General features: G+C 38.5%; 1 protein-coding gene across 1 annotated transcript in view; it reads right to left on the minus strand.

Moving 5' to 3' along the window:
• The window catches only part of LOC149178772 (DEA(D/H)-box RNA helicase family protein), a 288,841-nt gene extending 284,027 nt beyond the window's left edge, over positions 1-4,814 (minus strand). Inside the window, exon 1 of the mRNA XM_089420426.1 lies at positions 4,257-4,814. Within this exon, the coding sequence (XP_089276552.1) occupies positions 4,257-4,658 (402 nt within the window). The 5' untranslated portion in view covers positions 4,659-4,814. The remainder of the gene's footprint in view (positions 1-4,256) is intronic.
• Between the last annotated feature and the right edge of the window lie 9,691 nt (positions 4,815-14,505).

The raw sequence follows: 14,505 nt of genomic DNA on the forward strand, positions 1-14,505 counted from the left end.
CTTAGTCACATTAGGCACAAAACTAGGCCATATTAGGCCGCAGAAAATTTACAAAAGAAGATTTGGTCTTGCTTGCTTACCTCGGAGAAGATGCTCCGAAAATCTGCCCAGAGGGTGAGCGAATAGGCTCAATATATAGTTTTTCCTCCATGTGAAGGGTCACAACCATTAGGGCATGCCGACTTGAATATTATGAGGCCGACTTGTGGAAAACCCCATTTTAAATTACTCTTGATAATAATTAAATATATTTAACAAATGCCTTGATGATCTTGGCCAAATAAATTTGCCACTTCAATCAATAATGAGAGGAGTGCCAAGCACACATCAAACAATAATATTTTCCTTTGACCAATTTGAATTCTTCCTTGCGGCAAGATGGGCTTCTTTTTGGGTAATTAGATTTCTCTTGGGGAAATTCACCCCAAAGCTACCCCAAATTTCAACAGTAATCATTTGTAAATCCCACATAACAAAAGAATGCATCATAAGTACGTTGGGCACCCCAAATGATGATCAATATCAAATGGTGTGCAAACTCTATCTATTAAGTTTTAGCAAAAATAACACAACTCCTTAGTTATAAGATAATATAAGAATCAAGATTATTAATGTCCAACAAGTGACCACTAATATAGGTCAAAGGGATTGTTGGGTACAGTGATGTCAATACAAAGTGGGGTCGTTGAAGCGACTCCTATAAAAAGAGGACGCAAAAAACAAGAATGTAAATCTAACCTAAAGCATGTGGAAACAAAATCAAAACTCATAATTGGAGATCATTATGACAAAAAGATGTAAAATATAGAAAAATCCAGGATATGGAAAATGGAAATAATAATGATCATTGTCTCATAGTCTACTGGATCTAGATCTATCTCTCCTAGCATTCACGACCAAATGGAGGAAGCTCAAGATAGAGGAATGCATAGGAACAGTGGCAAAAGAAGGGTTGGATGATGTGTTGCACTATTGCTTGAAAGAGGAGGCGCACCACTAGACTCAAGACAATCTTCGTTGATTGTTGGTGTGAAGAATGGACTAGATGAACCTTTACGGCCTCGATGAAGTGTAAGAAGTCCATTCAGGTTGCATTGATTTATGGTTGAGGTTGAGGTCATTATCCATCTGTGTCTTGGTGCCTTGAACAAATGGGAGCCTCATAAAGAAGTGATGGTCTAAGTGGAGGTTGGCTTGAGAAGCGACTGAATAAAATGATAACAGAGATGAAAGGTTTCCTACATGTAAAGGGCCACACATCTATGATCTAGGAATTTCAAGAAATTGGAGAGAATCTGGGGCTCTCTTAAAAAACAATGGAACCTCACTCTGATCTCGTAGTAAATGGGGGAGCGAAAATTTGGAAAATAAGGTGCTCCTTAATCTTAAGCTCCTAAAGGTGTCAAAGCTAGCATATCGTGTCCAATCTGTCGATATGGTGATCAATATCTACTCAAAGCCTATGAAATCCTATATGGATCCGAAGAGTGTGCATTCAATGGCGTGAGGCTTGAGTTTTAATCTTAGCATAGAATGCCATCTTTGGGTGTACCCCACCCAAGGAGTTAACACAAGCAGTTTGGATCATCCCTGATGAACTGGTTCAACTCCTGTCTAAGAGTGAGAATGCGACCAAGAGAATTTAGGGAGTATCTAAACAGAGGGAGCTAGTCCATCTAAATGCTAGTGAACTCTAAGAGAATTAAGACCCCATAAACCAATAATGAGTCCATCTTGATGGACTAGACAAGGAAATGGTCTATGAGGAACAATGGACCATGTATGGGTCCCTGTCTTGGCCCTTCGTCTAATAAAAAAGCCACCAAACTCGATGGGAAAAAGAGACCAAACTAAACATCATCACAAGTTAGAAGGGTCGTGCACCAAACTCCACCAAGATGATAGCTTAAATGACTACCTATTTGCATCTAATGATGCGACAAAGGAAAAGGATCTAGACCCACTCCACTGAGGCCCAATCAAACTCTAGTAAACAAGGCCCCCAAACCTCTGAGCCATGGAGCACAATAGACCAAATAAGAGACTCCATAGGAGATAACTTGGAAGAGATGTCCTAAAAATGGTGACAAAAACATTGTCTCTCAAGGAGGATGAGAGATCCATAGCCCTTGTTAATTCAAGGCTAGGAGGCCTGCCACACACTAAACGAGGTCTTGAGAATTGCACTCCCAAATATGTGTAGGTGTTGGTAATCTCAATCTCCCTCACTCCGAAGAAGAAATGTAGGTCAAAAAAGGTCTCATATTTATCCCATTGGAGACCATAACTTTGGTTTTAAGAGTTTAACCCACAAAAAGGAAAGAGATCAAGAAAGTGAACTCAATGAATGGATGCCATGCATATTGATAAAATGCCAAAAAAAATTGTTGAGAAAAGAAAGTTTTCTTTGCTTAACAAAAAAATAATTCCTTGATCTGCAAAGGAAATTTTTCCTTCGCAAGCAAAAATTACTAAGCAAAGAAAAGAATTTAAAGTCCTCAATGAGTTGTAGGATTGCATGCTCAGCATAAGGACACAACAAAAATTCCATCATCATTCTAATGTGACTACAAATACCCGTGTCAAATAATAATACCAAATCATTGCAAGTATGTAAATACTCTTACACTTGATGTTCATGCTTTGTCAACAATGGGCAAGTTAATTTTTGTTTAAATATTGTAGAGTAATCAAAGAGATGAGCTCAGCAGGAGTTAAGCATCCATCTAAATCCATCTATATAAGTTGAGCAAGGGCACACTCATATCACTAAACAAGGGTCCACTAATTGCCAAGAAAAGGAATATTATATACTCAACTATGTAGAAGAGCACCATATGTGCTTAGCATGGAGAGAGGAGCTCAGCAAGATGGAGCATCGTGTGCTTGACAAGACACAAAGACAACCTCTTAGAGCTAAGCAAACCTCTTTCGCCCATATTTTGAACAAAGAGCATCTTAGGTCGTCGAGCTCTTTTAAATTCAAGCTTTTGTGGCTTCCCCTCTAACACATCCATGATTAGGTTAGTCATTAGTCATTCTTATAAGCAATGAATGGTTCACAAGCAACATTCATCTACTACATGTTATTGAATCATCTAAAAGCATGTTAAGTTATATGTTTGCACCAATTCAAAACCCTTCTTATATCCTAAATTCTATCAATCTGACTCATCAAACAATCAATAGCATTTGGGAGATGCCTTCTTCCAAGAATCTCATCATGCAATGGGTGGTCCTTTCAAGTATCAAATGGCAGCTTCCTAATCGACCGGTGAAATATATGCAACAAACCTTGTAAAGTAACTAAAGACTTGAGCCCAGTATTCCTTAATATGCTCCTTCATTAGAGAGGAAAAGAGAGAAGCATGATATTTTTTTATCGAAATAATAGGAAAAACATAGAAGAAAGTGAGCTTGATAGTTATGTCTTGGAATTGCTTCTACAACCAAAAGAACTCCTCTCCTCGCTTTGATTTCAGACACATATTTGGAGCTCAGCCATGGCACACCATTTACATTATGTGTGTGAGCTCAATTTACAATGAACACGAGCGTGCTTGAGGCGGGGAACTGTACATCAGAATTTCAAAGCTGTTGCAGACTGTGCTGGAGGTATGGATCATTTACAAGGATTTTAACTTTGATATGAAGCATAGAGGACTTTGGAAGCGATCTTTAAACATGGATTTGCTAGGTCACTGTTCACTTTGAGCTCGAGTTAAACATTGTGAGGGCAATTTGTAGGGTATTCAAGTTTCACGAGGAAATCTTACCAGGAATTGGAACGGAAGCTTGTCATTTATAGCATTTGTCTTGATTTGCTACTTTATTGAGCGTATTTGCCAGTCCAATAGACCTTCTCGCAGGAACTATGCCGCTTTGGAGTTCTTGTTTTTAATTATATAAATTTGAATGATATACAAACTTTATTGCGTTACGAGTGTTCGTAGTTAAAAATTGTAAAAGTTTTGCATGTGTATTTAAAAAAACCTGGAACTTTTCTCATTGTGAAAACTAAGAATCTTCATATCCTCCTCTCAACCCGTTTCTCATTTAGTTTAGTTTCGTGTTTCTCGTTTCTAATGACATGGCAACAAATATAAATTCGTTTTCTAAGACATAGGATTCATGTAAAATTGATATTAGCTTTGGCCGAAGACTTTGTGAGAGTGGTGGAACAACCCAAGCTATCAACGAAAACCAAGTTTAAAGCATCAGACATTTCGAAAACAAAATAAATTTCAAAAACGTACCTTGCGGGTTTTTTTGGGAGCTTTTGCAGGAGAGGGTTTATCATTATCATCGCTCTCCGAATCATCGTCGCTTTGGCCATCCCAGCGGCCTGTCTCCTTTAGACGCACGTCATCATCTTTTTCTTCTTCAGTTATTTTATTAACGTGGCCGCCATTTTTCGAGGGCGCCTCCTCCTCCTCCTCTTCTTCTTCTCCTTCCTCCTCTCTGGAGGGCTTCTTCTGCTTGGGAAGAGAACGCGCTTTCTTGGAGATTTTGTGGTCAATGGAAGTGGTCTTTTTTCTCGCGTGTTCTTGAGCGACTGTTTCGGAAAAGCCTGAGAATTCCCATGGGGATTGGGACTTCAGCGGAGGCAAGGGCTCCAGCTCCAAGCCTACCGCTTCAAATATGAAGCCCTTGTTCATGGCTGCTCTGAGCTCTTAGGTAAAGCTTTGTTCAGAGCTGACGGAAAGGGAAGTTTCTCATATCACTGTGAATACATTTAATACAGTTTAAATCGATGAGATGAAAATACTATGCAAATCAGTCAACCACGACTCCTTTTTAGATGGCCCTTTCAAGAGGGAGTGTGAGCTCGAACTCTGCTCTATTTACCGTGCGTGGTCACATGGTGGTATTTTTAGGCTTACTGCACACTCTTTTAATATTCGTATGAGCAAACACTTATTTTTTAAGGTTTTTACCTCTCTTAACCGCTGTCATGAGTAAGTTATTAATGGCTCAAACATTATTTTAGAAGTAATGGACTAATTTAATGAAATGAAATGAAATGATATTTTAAGGTCTGTGAGACTAAAATAGTCTATGAGACCATTAGTTTCATGTTTTTCGCTCTTTTCAATTCAGTTCTTTTCCAATTCAAATTGATGACAAGCTGACCCAACCTTCCAACAATCTCCTCGCTAAAAAGACAATGCCAAGAAACTGATGCTAACATGTTCTCATAACTTTCTTTGATGTCTTTGAATGCATCACATTCCAAAATGAAATGTTTTTCCGAGACGTGCAAAATGTGCACACCCTTTCTTCCCAAGCTTCTTTAGGCCTTTTCCACCGTCTTGTTTCACACCGAAGTTGATGTGAGTTGATCCTTAATTGAGCAATAAGAACCTTTACCCTCCACGAAATGCTAGCTCCAATGAACTCTTTTTGTTGTAAATCATACGTAGGGTTGAATTCCTCAATGTAATATTTCTTCTTTCTACCCAACTCTTTTCCCCATACCTTTTTACGAAGCTTCTCCATAACAAAATCCTTTAGCTCCTTGCTATTTGTGGGACAAGCATTGAGGTAGATATCCCATTTTTGCATCCATGTGTAGTTTTGTTTCATCCATGTTTTCTTTCTTTCACTGATGCCTTCATTGAAGATAACATTAGGCCATCTACCTACTCTAATTTGTTCAATTCTTTTTAGGTATATTATGAGCTGCACCATAGCAATTGCTTCAATGGAAGTTGTTCCTGTTTCACTCAACATTTCTCATAAGGTACCGAACTTTTTATTTTGAACTTGCTCATGATCAAGCGTTTTTGGATTTTCTCAATTTGTTTCGATTTTGAGACGGGAGAGCTGCTAGCCCACAATTCACACTCATATAGCATCACTGAACAAACTAAGAGTCCAAAAAGCACTTTAATCATTTTCCAATCCCATAACTTTGCCTCTCGACATCTGGTTTGAAGAGCATATAATGCTTTCCACCCTCCTAAAATTCTCTTCTTTTGCAGTCCTCCCAATTGAGTTTGTTGTTGAAATCAATCCCAAGGTACTTGTACTCCTTTACTTCTTCAAGAATGTTGTCTTCAAAGAAGAAAGTATGTTGGCTATGCTTCCTTTTATTAGAAAAAATCATTATTTTGGTCTTGCTAGTATTGACTTGCATCCCCACTGCTCTACAAAAATGCTCAAGGACATATAAGTGCATTTGCAATCCATGGGCCAATTTAGAAATCAATACAATATCATCAGCGTATAAAATAAGCTTTATCACAAACTCCCCCAACCGAACACCATCTCTACCTTGCAGATTTAGCCACTCTTCCAATTTATCAATATATAGACCAAAAAGAGTGGGGGATAAAGGGAAACCTTGCTTGACTCCATTGTCACTTCTAAAGCTTTCTGAAATACCTGTTGAGGTTCTAATTTTGACTTTGACTTCTTCATAAAGTCTATGGACAGCGGCTCTATAATGCATAGAAATTTCAAGTTCTTCCATTCTACACCACAACTTATCCCTAGGGACTATCTCAAATGCTTTTTTGAAGTCAAAAAAGTAGCAAAATACTTCTTCTTTGTCCTCCCAAACCTTTTCAACAATGTGTCTCAATGTGATGCCATGATCCACTGGAGAATGTTTCGGCCTAAAACCCACTTGTCCTCTTTCCCTCTTTTCTTTTACTTCTGCCCACTTGCTAATTCTGCCTTCTACCATGCTACCGAAAAGCTTTGCAAACAAAGGATTGACCATAATTGTTCTGTAGTTGGATGGATTATTAATGTCTCCACTTTTAAAAAGGGGTAATGCTAGGCTAATTGTTCAGTCTCTTGGCAATCCTTGCTGAATGATGTTGTTCAATATTTTCATGATGTGCGGTGCAAGAGCGTTCATTCCCCATTTTAGATACCCTACTTGAAGTTCAACCAAATCCTTTGCCTTTCCTGTTTTCAGCTTCCTAATTCCATTCTCCACCTCCTGTAATGTGAAGAGCTTTGAATTTGTGTTGATCATAGGGGGGGACTCCACCTCAAATTCTTTCTCATAGAGTTGCCTTGCATAATCAAACCATTGATTGACTGTGATATTATTTTCAATTTGCTTCTTCCTTGGTTGCAGTTATTGCCAAAAAGCTTTGGATTATTCTTGCTTAAATATATTAACTCTTCTCTCCTTGTTTGCTTGAACTCATCGTTTTTTTCCTTTTTAGTATCTTCTTATATAACTTTACATTCCTCTTCTATTTTCCTACCTTTTTCAAGGTTTTCCTTGCCATTTTGCATTCCTCATCAAACCAAGCATTTACAGGAAAGCAATTTGATTCTGATTTCCTATTTTTGCTCTTTTGCACTTCTCAAGTGCACTTTGGATTATATTTGTTAGCTCATGGTTGCTGAAGCGTTTGAAACTAGTTTTCTCTTTCTAAATTAATCTCTCTAACATTGTCTTGAAGATAGTACCATTTTCTTGTGTTAGAAGAATTTTGCCTCTTGATAGTGATAGTCAAGAGCATTGGGTTTTCCTCTTATGTTGCCTTTCTTCTAACCATGATAACCTTATAAAAATTGGGTTATGGTCTGATTTTAAGTCCCAAATATGCTCTCCAATACTAACTTCATCTATCTTTTCTATTAAGCTTTGTGAACACATCACATAGTCAACGACACTTGCCCCATTGTATGTGTTGCAAGTGAAGTTCCCAGACCTTTTCCATCTATCTAGACCATTGCAAATAATTAGGTTGAAAGCCCCACACAGTGTAAGCAACTCATCTCCAAAATGATTGCTAACTTTGTCATCTTCTAAACACCTCACCCATTGGGGATTCTCCTCTTCAGTGAGCCAAATAGGATTGTTATCCTCTTTGCAACAAAGGATGCTAGCTTGATTATTTGTTGTTCTAGCATTGAAATCTCCCACTAAAAGAACTTCTCCCTACTGAGAGTACACAGCAATATCTTGTTTTAAAGCTGCATATGGATCCTTGCTGTCAAGCCCCTTATTTTTGTAAGTTTTTGAGACTTGAGGGGCAAAATAGCATGCTACAATTCTTATGTGATTCTCATTCTTTGATATTTTCAATCATAAATATTGTTTTTTTGCATCTTCTTTAATTAACTGAATGTGACGGCCTTCTTTTTCTTTCACTAAAACTAGTATTCCCCCGTACCCTTTGCCATTTTCTGCTACCTTGTTCCAAACTGCCAACTTCAAATAATCGTCAAACACGGGAGTTTTGCGACGATCATGCGCATGAGTTTCCGTGAGACAAATTATGTCTCTACCTTCCACAATAGGCCCTAACCCAAGTCCCCTCCTCCAAGGGTAACCTATACAATTCCAACAAACTAAACTTAGGTAGTACCATCAAAACATGGTGGTACATTGGTTGACTTGTGAAAGTCTCATTTGTTAAAGTCCTATTTTTTTTAAGAGAAGCGAAGTTTTTAATAATATTAATAATAATAAAGTATTTTTTTTGTGTTTTTCTTGGATTAAGTTGAGCGATCAAGGTTAACCTATTTATTGGACAGAAGAAGAGTGATCTACTCACAATGGAATGTTTATCATCAAGATTGTGCGAGGCTCAATTGAGTCTCGATGCCCTTTGGAAAGTTTAATTCCCCTAAAGTTGCTTCCATCATTAACCCCTCCCCATGAGATTGGAACAAAATTATATTAAAATGGAGAACGAAAGGTTCTCATAATTAACGATTTTTCCTTCAAATTGTTAATTTATAAAGTAACTTGTTGATGAGGTTTAACATAATTGGTCCAACTTTCCCCACCCTGGGTGGCCACATGCATGAGCGTTGAGGATGGACGGCACCATCGCCATCCCATCCCTTCCTCAACATCACTAGTCCACTTGTAATTGTGTCTAACTTATCAATCAATACAACACTTAATGCATACGGACATCAGGATTATTTAGCTTACCAACTTCGACTCTGACATTCTTTTTGACTCCTCACTCTAGTTATTTGTTGCTCTTACCATTCACATCCATATTTATGACTTGCACCCTCATTGGTGACTTGTTATTTCTACCTTTGTGTTGGGGGTTGGCCTAGGTCCTCCACATCCCATTGTTTCCACTTTTGTGCTAGGGGTTGGCCCAGGTCCTCACGACGTGGCCATCCCTCCCACCTCGTTTTGTGACAATTTATTGAGAATTATCACTTGTATTGCAACTCATTCGAGAGGTTGACTCCCATTCGACCCCTAGTACTTCACATCTTCATCACATAGTTTTACGATTTTGGATTACTCGCTATGATTCATCACTCATCTTGTGGTCCTACTCTTGGTTTCTTCAAGTAGCCAGCCCACACTGCGATTGCACCACCTTGTCAGCCACAACTCCATAAGATTATGCTAGCTATGCAATGTTGAGCACTAGGTACAAACCCTTTGTGATTCTTTCAGAGGCAGGTCTCATAATTTCAAATGGTGTGCTCATATTCATTCTTCTTCTAGGAATTTATGTGTTCTATGGTTTTACACATCAATGCTTTGGGTCTAGCTCTAATTCTCAATTGGAAGTCTTTCTCTTGTCTTCTCTAGGACCCTCACCCCACTTTGTTTTGTCCATTGGCTACCACCCTTACTGCTTTCAACTATCAAAGTATTGCCCCATCTCCATGCCGCTTACAATCTTACCTTGCCTCTGTCATTACACCACGTCTCCTTCGGCTCTCCTATTATGTTCCATCCTCCCAGCGGGCCTCAAGAAAGAATGACGAGCCACAATTAAATCGTGGTGTTGGCAATGTCCAGGGTCACTTCCATGCCTTTATTACAGCAAGGAGATTTAGAACCCTTACCTCATACCCCATCCGGTGGAACTTAATTGGAGCTACTACAACAGCCATGGTTGAGCAGAGTGACTTCACTGATGTTGAGATTCTTGCATCTGCCGCTGAGTGGATCCCTGACCCGGGCCACACTCATGATAAACATAATCAATACCTTTGCATTGTTGAGCTTTATTAGCATATTAAATCCCTTATGCACCAAATGTTGGTTGAAACCCATGAAGTCTATAGGGAGATATCCATGCAACTCATTGATATTATCGTTGAGAACCATCAATCTCTGGAACACTGAGATTTGGCTATGTGATTGGGTTGTATCGAAACCATCCTTCCCAAGGGGAAAAGGGCATGCTTCACCAGGAACTCCTTTAGCTCCTATTAACAACTCCACATCAACATGATCTTTTTACAACTACAACAACACCTTACGGTTAACAGCCCTGGTCAAAAATTCATGTAAAAAAATAAAATAAGACCAAGGTCATGGGACACGTATTCCAAGTTGAATGGTGGGCAAAACATCCTAGTGTGGGTGATCATTTGGTTTATTATGGCTAAGGAAATTGGCAAAGGCAATGGCAAAAGGCTTTGGAAAGGCACGAGGCATTAATTGCCATTCTATTTATGAAAATAATGGAAAATAGGAGAAAATGAAGGTGAAAGGTCACAGGTTGCAAGTGAGGAGGAAAATGAAGGAAAATAATGGAAAATGAAGAAAATAGAGGCCTCATTAATAAAAAGGATTATGAGGATCAGTTGGTAACCTTTTTGTCAGTTCAGTTTTGGAGCTCTCTCTCTCTCACTCTTTAGCACTTAGAGAATTCTTGGAGCACTCTAACATTGGATCAAGGAAAGCAAAGGAAGGACCAAGAAGGCAAAGGAAAACAAAGATCAAGCAAGGAAGAGAAGTATCTAGTAGTTACATCGAGATTATTTGCATGTGTTATTTCCTTGCTAGCTTTGGCATGCATGGCACATGCCTGTGTGTATTTGGTTCTCTTGTTGTCAATGCCATGGATTATTCCAGGTGTGATAGTGTTCTTCAACCTTGCCTTGCCATTTTTGAATAGCCACGGTGTGATAGGTTCTCTTTTATTTGGTTAATCTAGATTGTCGGATGGTTTCGAAACTGAGTGAGGTGGTCTCTGAAAGAAAGAACACAAGGCCTAGGAATCCCTGGACCGGATCGGGACTGTGGTAAAGCTGTATTTTGTTTGCCTCAGTGGGCCTAGGAATCCTTGACGGTTGTATGGCGAGATATACGGTAAATCCTAGAGACTAGGAGACAAGCAAATCCTCATAGTGTAGGTGGAGAAATCTGGAGGCATCCATGCTTGTTTATGACCTAGTAATCCGATGGAGATTATGGTAAATCCTTAGGAAAGCTGGTTGGTTTTTGTTGTGAGTCCCACATTCATGCTTGGAATATGGCACGGGGGTGATTGGTTGAAAGAAATATTTGTTTCATCCCAATCTATGGTCCAGTGGTTCGTGGAAGTCCCTGACTTGGTTGGCTTTTGCATTCACTAATAAAAGCTCCTTCTCCTTGGTATTTCATGTGTAGATGTATTGATTCATATGTGATTGTTATGGTTGTTATATCCTTACTATTTTTGTTGGTTATATGCTGGTTATGAGTATGTTTTATGACAAATCTTAGTTATGGCTCTTACCATGTTTTGATTAGTAAATGAATGAATGATGAATGTATGACCTAATAGATGATAATGCAGTTATTGCAATATGGAAACAATGCTTCTTTACTAATCTCAGATAAGTATGAGACCCTTATGCTCAAATATGTTGTTATGACCTACAGATTGCATATTTGTGACATGTTTGAAAAATTTTCTGTCATGGCTAGTAGGGGTCCGATTAAGTCCTTGCTCAAGTGTTTGCATTAGTACCTTTGTTTCAATGTCGTTTATTATTCTTGAAAGTTTCATGAAGTTCTAAGCGGTGGCCTGAGTCTTGGCCCTGAAAAAGTGGTACAAAATCTGGAATTGTTGGCTCATAATTGCTTGGAAAAGTCCACAGTCGTTGGCATGCTTTGCTATGGGAGCGATTGGAAGGCTTTGGTCACATGCATGCCTTATCATGGGAATGACTAAGGCTCCAGGATAGTAAAAAGATAAGTTGTCTAAGGGGTTAAGCACTTGAAAGGTTTGATTACTTCCTAATGGGTCTCTAGCTCTTGGGGAAGGTCAATTTGGTTGTGTTTTGTCGATTCCACCTCCTTAACTGTACTTGGGGAGTTTAATCACATCATAGTAGCCTCTCGTCACATGTTTGTCCCAGTGGACCAGTTAACTCAGGTAAATGTGGGAGGAAGGTGTTACAGAGTGGTATCAGAGCATGGTTCAACACTTGGACTAGATGGGCGGAATGTGTTTGTCATGCATGCGTGTAGGTTGTATATGTGCTTGTTATGTATGCATGGTAGTGGTCATTGTTATAGTTGTGTTGACATGTAGGAGTTGATGTTGTTGTTGTTAGGATGCGTTTGTCATGAATGCATGTCAGTTGTATATGCATTAGTTATGCATGTCAATGTCTATATGTTGTTATGCATGTCAATATCTATATGTTGTTATGCATGCTTTGTCGTGGTCGTGGTTATGCATGTATAGTAGGTAAGAGATGCGTTTTGATGGTCATTGTATGTGGTTTGTGTCATCGTCATGTTGTTGGTTGTTATGATGTTGATGTGTTGGCTAAGATAGAGCAAGAGATGCAAACAAAGTGAGGTTGCAACACTGGACCATAGGGTAAGAGCAGATCGTCATACAAGTTTGTACGGTGGGTATGCATGTATGTTGGTTAATGGTTGTTATATGCATTATGGTTATGTATATGCCTTTCAATTTATTGATGTTATGGTTGCATACATGCTAGATGCTAGTTAATCAGTGTAGTCATATGCACATGTCTCGAATAGTCATGAATGAGAGTAACATGTTGTTGTATGCATTATGGTCATATGCTTGATGATTATGGTCGTTGCAACTGAGGTCTTGATGTGATTATGTTTTGTGCAAATTTGGATTAACCTATGCAGATGATTATGGTTATGACATTCAAGTATGAGTTAATATATTGTGATATTATGTCATACTATTTTAGACTGACTGTGCATATGTGATTGTTATGCATGAATGGCAATTGTTTATGAGTTTATGAGGTGAACATGTTAGCTAGTTATTGTTATGGATATCATGACCTTATTTATGTTTGAGTTGATGTGTTGTGAAGTTATATTGTGCTAATCTAGATTGATTGTGCAGACAAGATAACCTCCCCCGAGATACATTAAGGTATGAGTTTTCTTATGTCGTCTATTTGGTGTTTGAATGTTTGATTATGTCGTTTATTTGGTGTTTGGGTGTTTGGTGTCTATTATGTTATCTATCTATTGTCTAAATGTTTGATTACTTGCATGATATCAGTATGTGTCTATAAGATTGCACGAAGGAATGATCTTGTTTTAAGATGGTTGTACTAACACATATGTGCTGAGACAACTAATATGTGCTTGAGTGTAAGTGCGTGCTAGTTGTAGTAGTATGAGTAATGACTGTTAGTTGACTATGAAATGGTTGTTAGTTTTGGCAAAAGTTGATTTCAATTAATAGACATGATGTTTTCATCCTTGGAACATGTGAATGACATGTCTGAACAATTGCAGGGTAACATGTTTGGTATTAGCATGACAAGGTAATAGTTGAATTGTTTATATAACTATCTATTGGGTGATGTGACAATACATAGTAAGACTGGGTTGCAACAAGGTAAAGGTAAAAGAAAGGAATTGGGTGATAATTCCTTTCGCTATGTTTGGAAACCACAATTCGAAACGAATGAATGCTTTACATACAGGAAGTCTTCTTAACCTTGATTTTGTCTCACATCATGTGGATAAGTGCTAGATTCATGAACATGTATTTGACAAGTATTTTTGTTGGTTTCTAGTTATAATTGGATTCGTCAAGGGAATTGGAGTCCATTGAGAGATGGCATGGATGTGTTAAGCTATAGGGCAGCTTGCTTGATACAACAAGGTAAGGTGATTGGTATATTGTTATATTTATTTATACACTGGCAGTTATGTGTTTATGGAAGTATGATGTAGGGATTGCATGGAAAAGGAGACTACCATGAAATCTTGAAGAAGGCTTAGGTTGAATTTCCCTTAGAGGCATCGGGAACCCATGGGATTGAGTCATGGTGTTTGTTGGGAGTTTTGTGCCTTCAGTATTTTGTGATTTGTTTGAGCTTGATTTATAGGTTTTGATTGTGTCTAGTGCAAGGCCTTGCCACTTTGTTTGTGGTGTCATGTTGTTATTGGTTTTTCATGGTTTTTTTCCTGTTTGTTTCTTGTTCTTACCTTTTGTGTTTTGAGGGTCTTGGGAATTGGTTGGAAAGGATGAAGTTAATGGAGCTCGGGGAGAGATGAATGAAACCCAATAGGTAATGTAAGACCTAGATGAAGTTCGGTGTATGTATAAGGGCAATTGAAGGCAAGAATATGATAACCAGTTGGACTCGTGGGGTCCATTGAGGTAAATGGATAGTGGCAGGGTGGTCATGAGAAAGGTAATATAAAAAGTAGAGTAAATGGATTTGAGGTATCATATGCCATGGCTAGGTTGGGAACTATTAGTCTCAATGGTGTGCATGTTGTGCATGGATAAAGGAAGTTCTCTTTACCTTAAC

The sequence above is a fragment of the Pinus tabuliformis genome, chromosome 4_1, assembly GCF_031772625.1.
Source record: "Pinus tabuliformis cultivar Carrire ecotype Pingquan chromosome 4_1, CPIR1, whole genome shotgun sequence".
Taxonomy (NCBI): Eukaryota; Viridiplantae; Streptophyta; class Pinopsida; order Pinales; family Pinaceae; genus Pinus; species Pinus tabuliformis.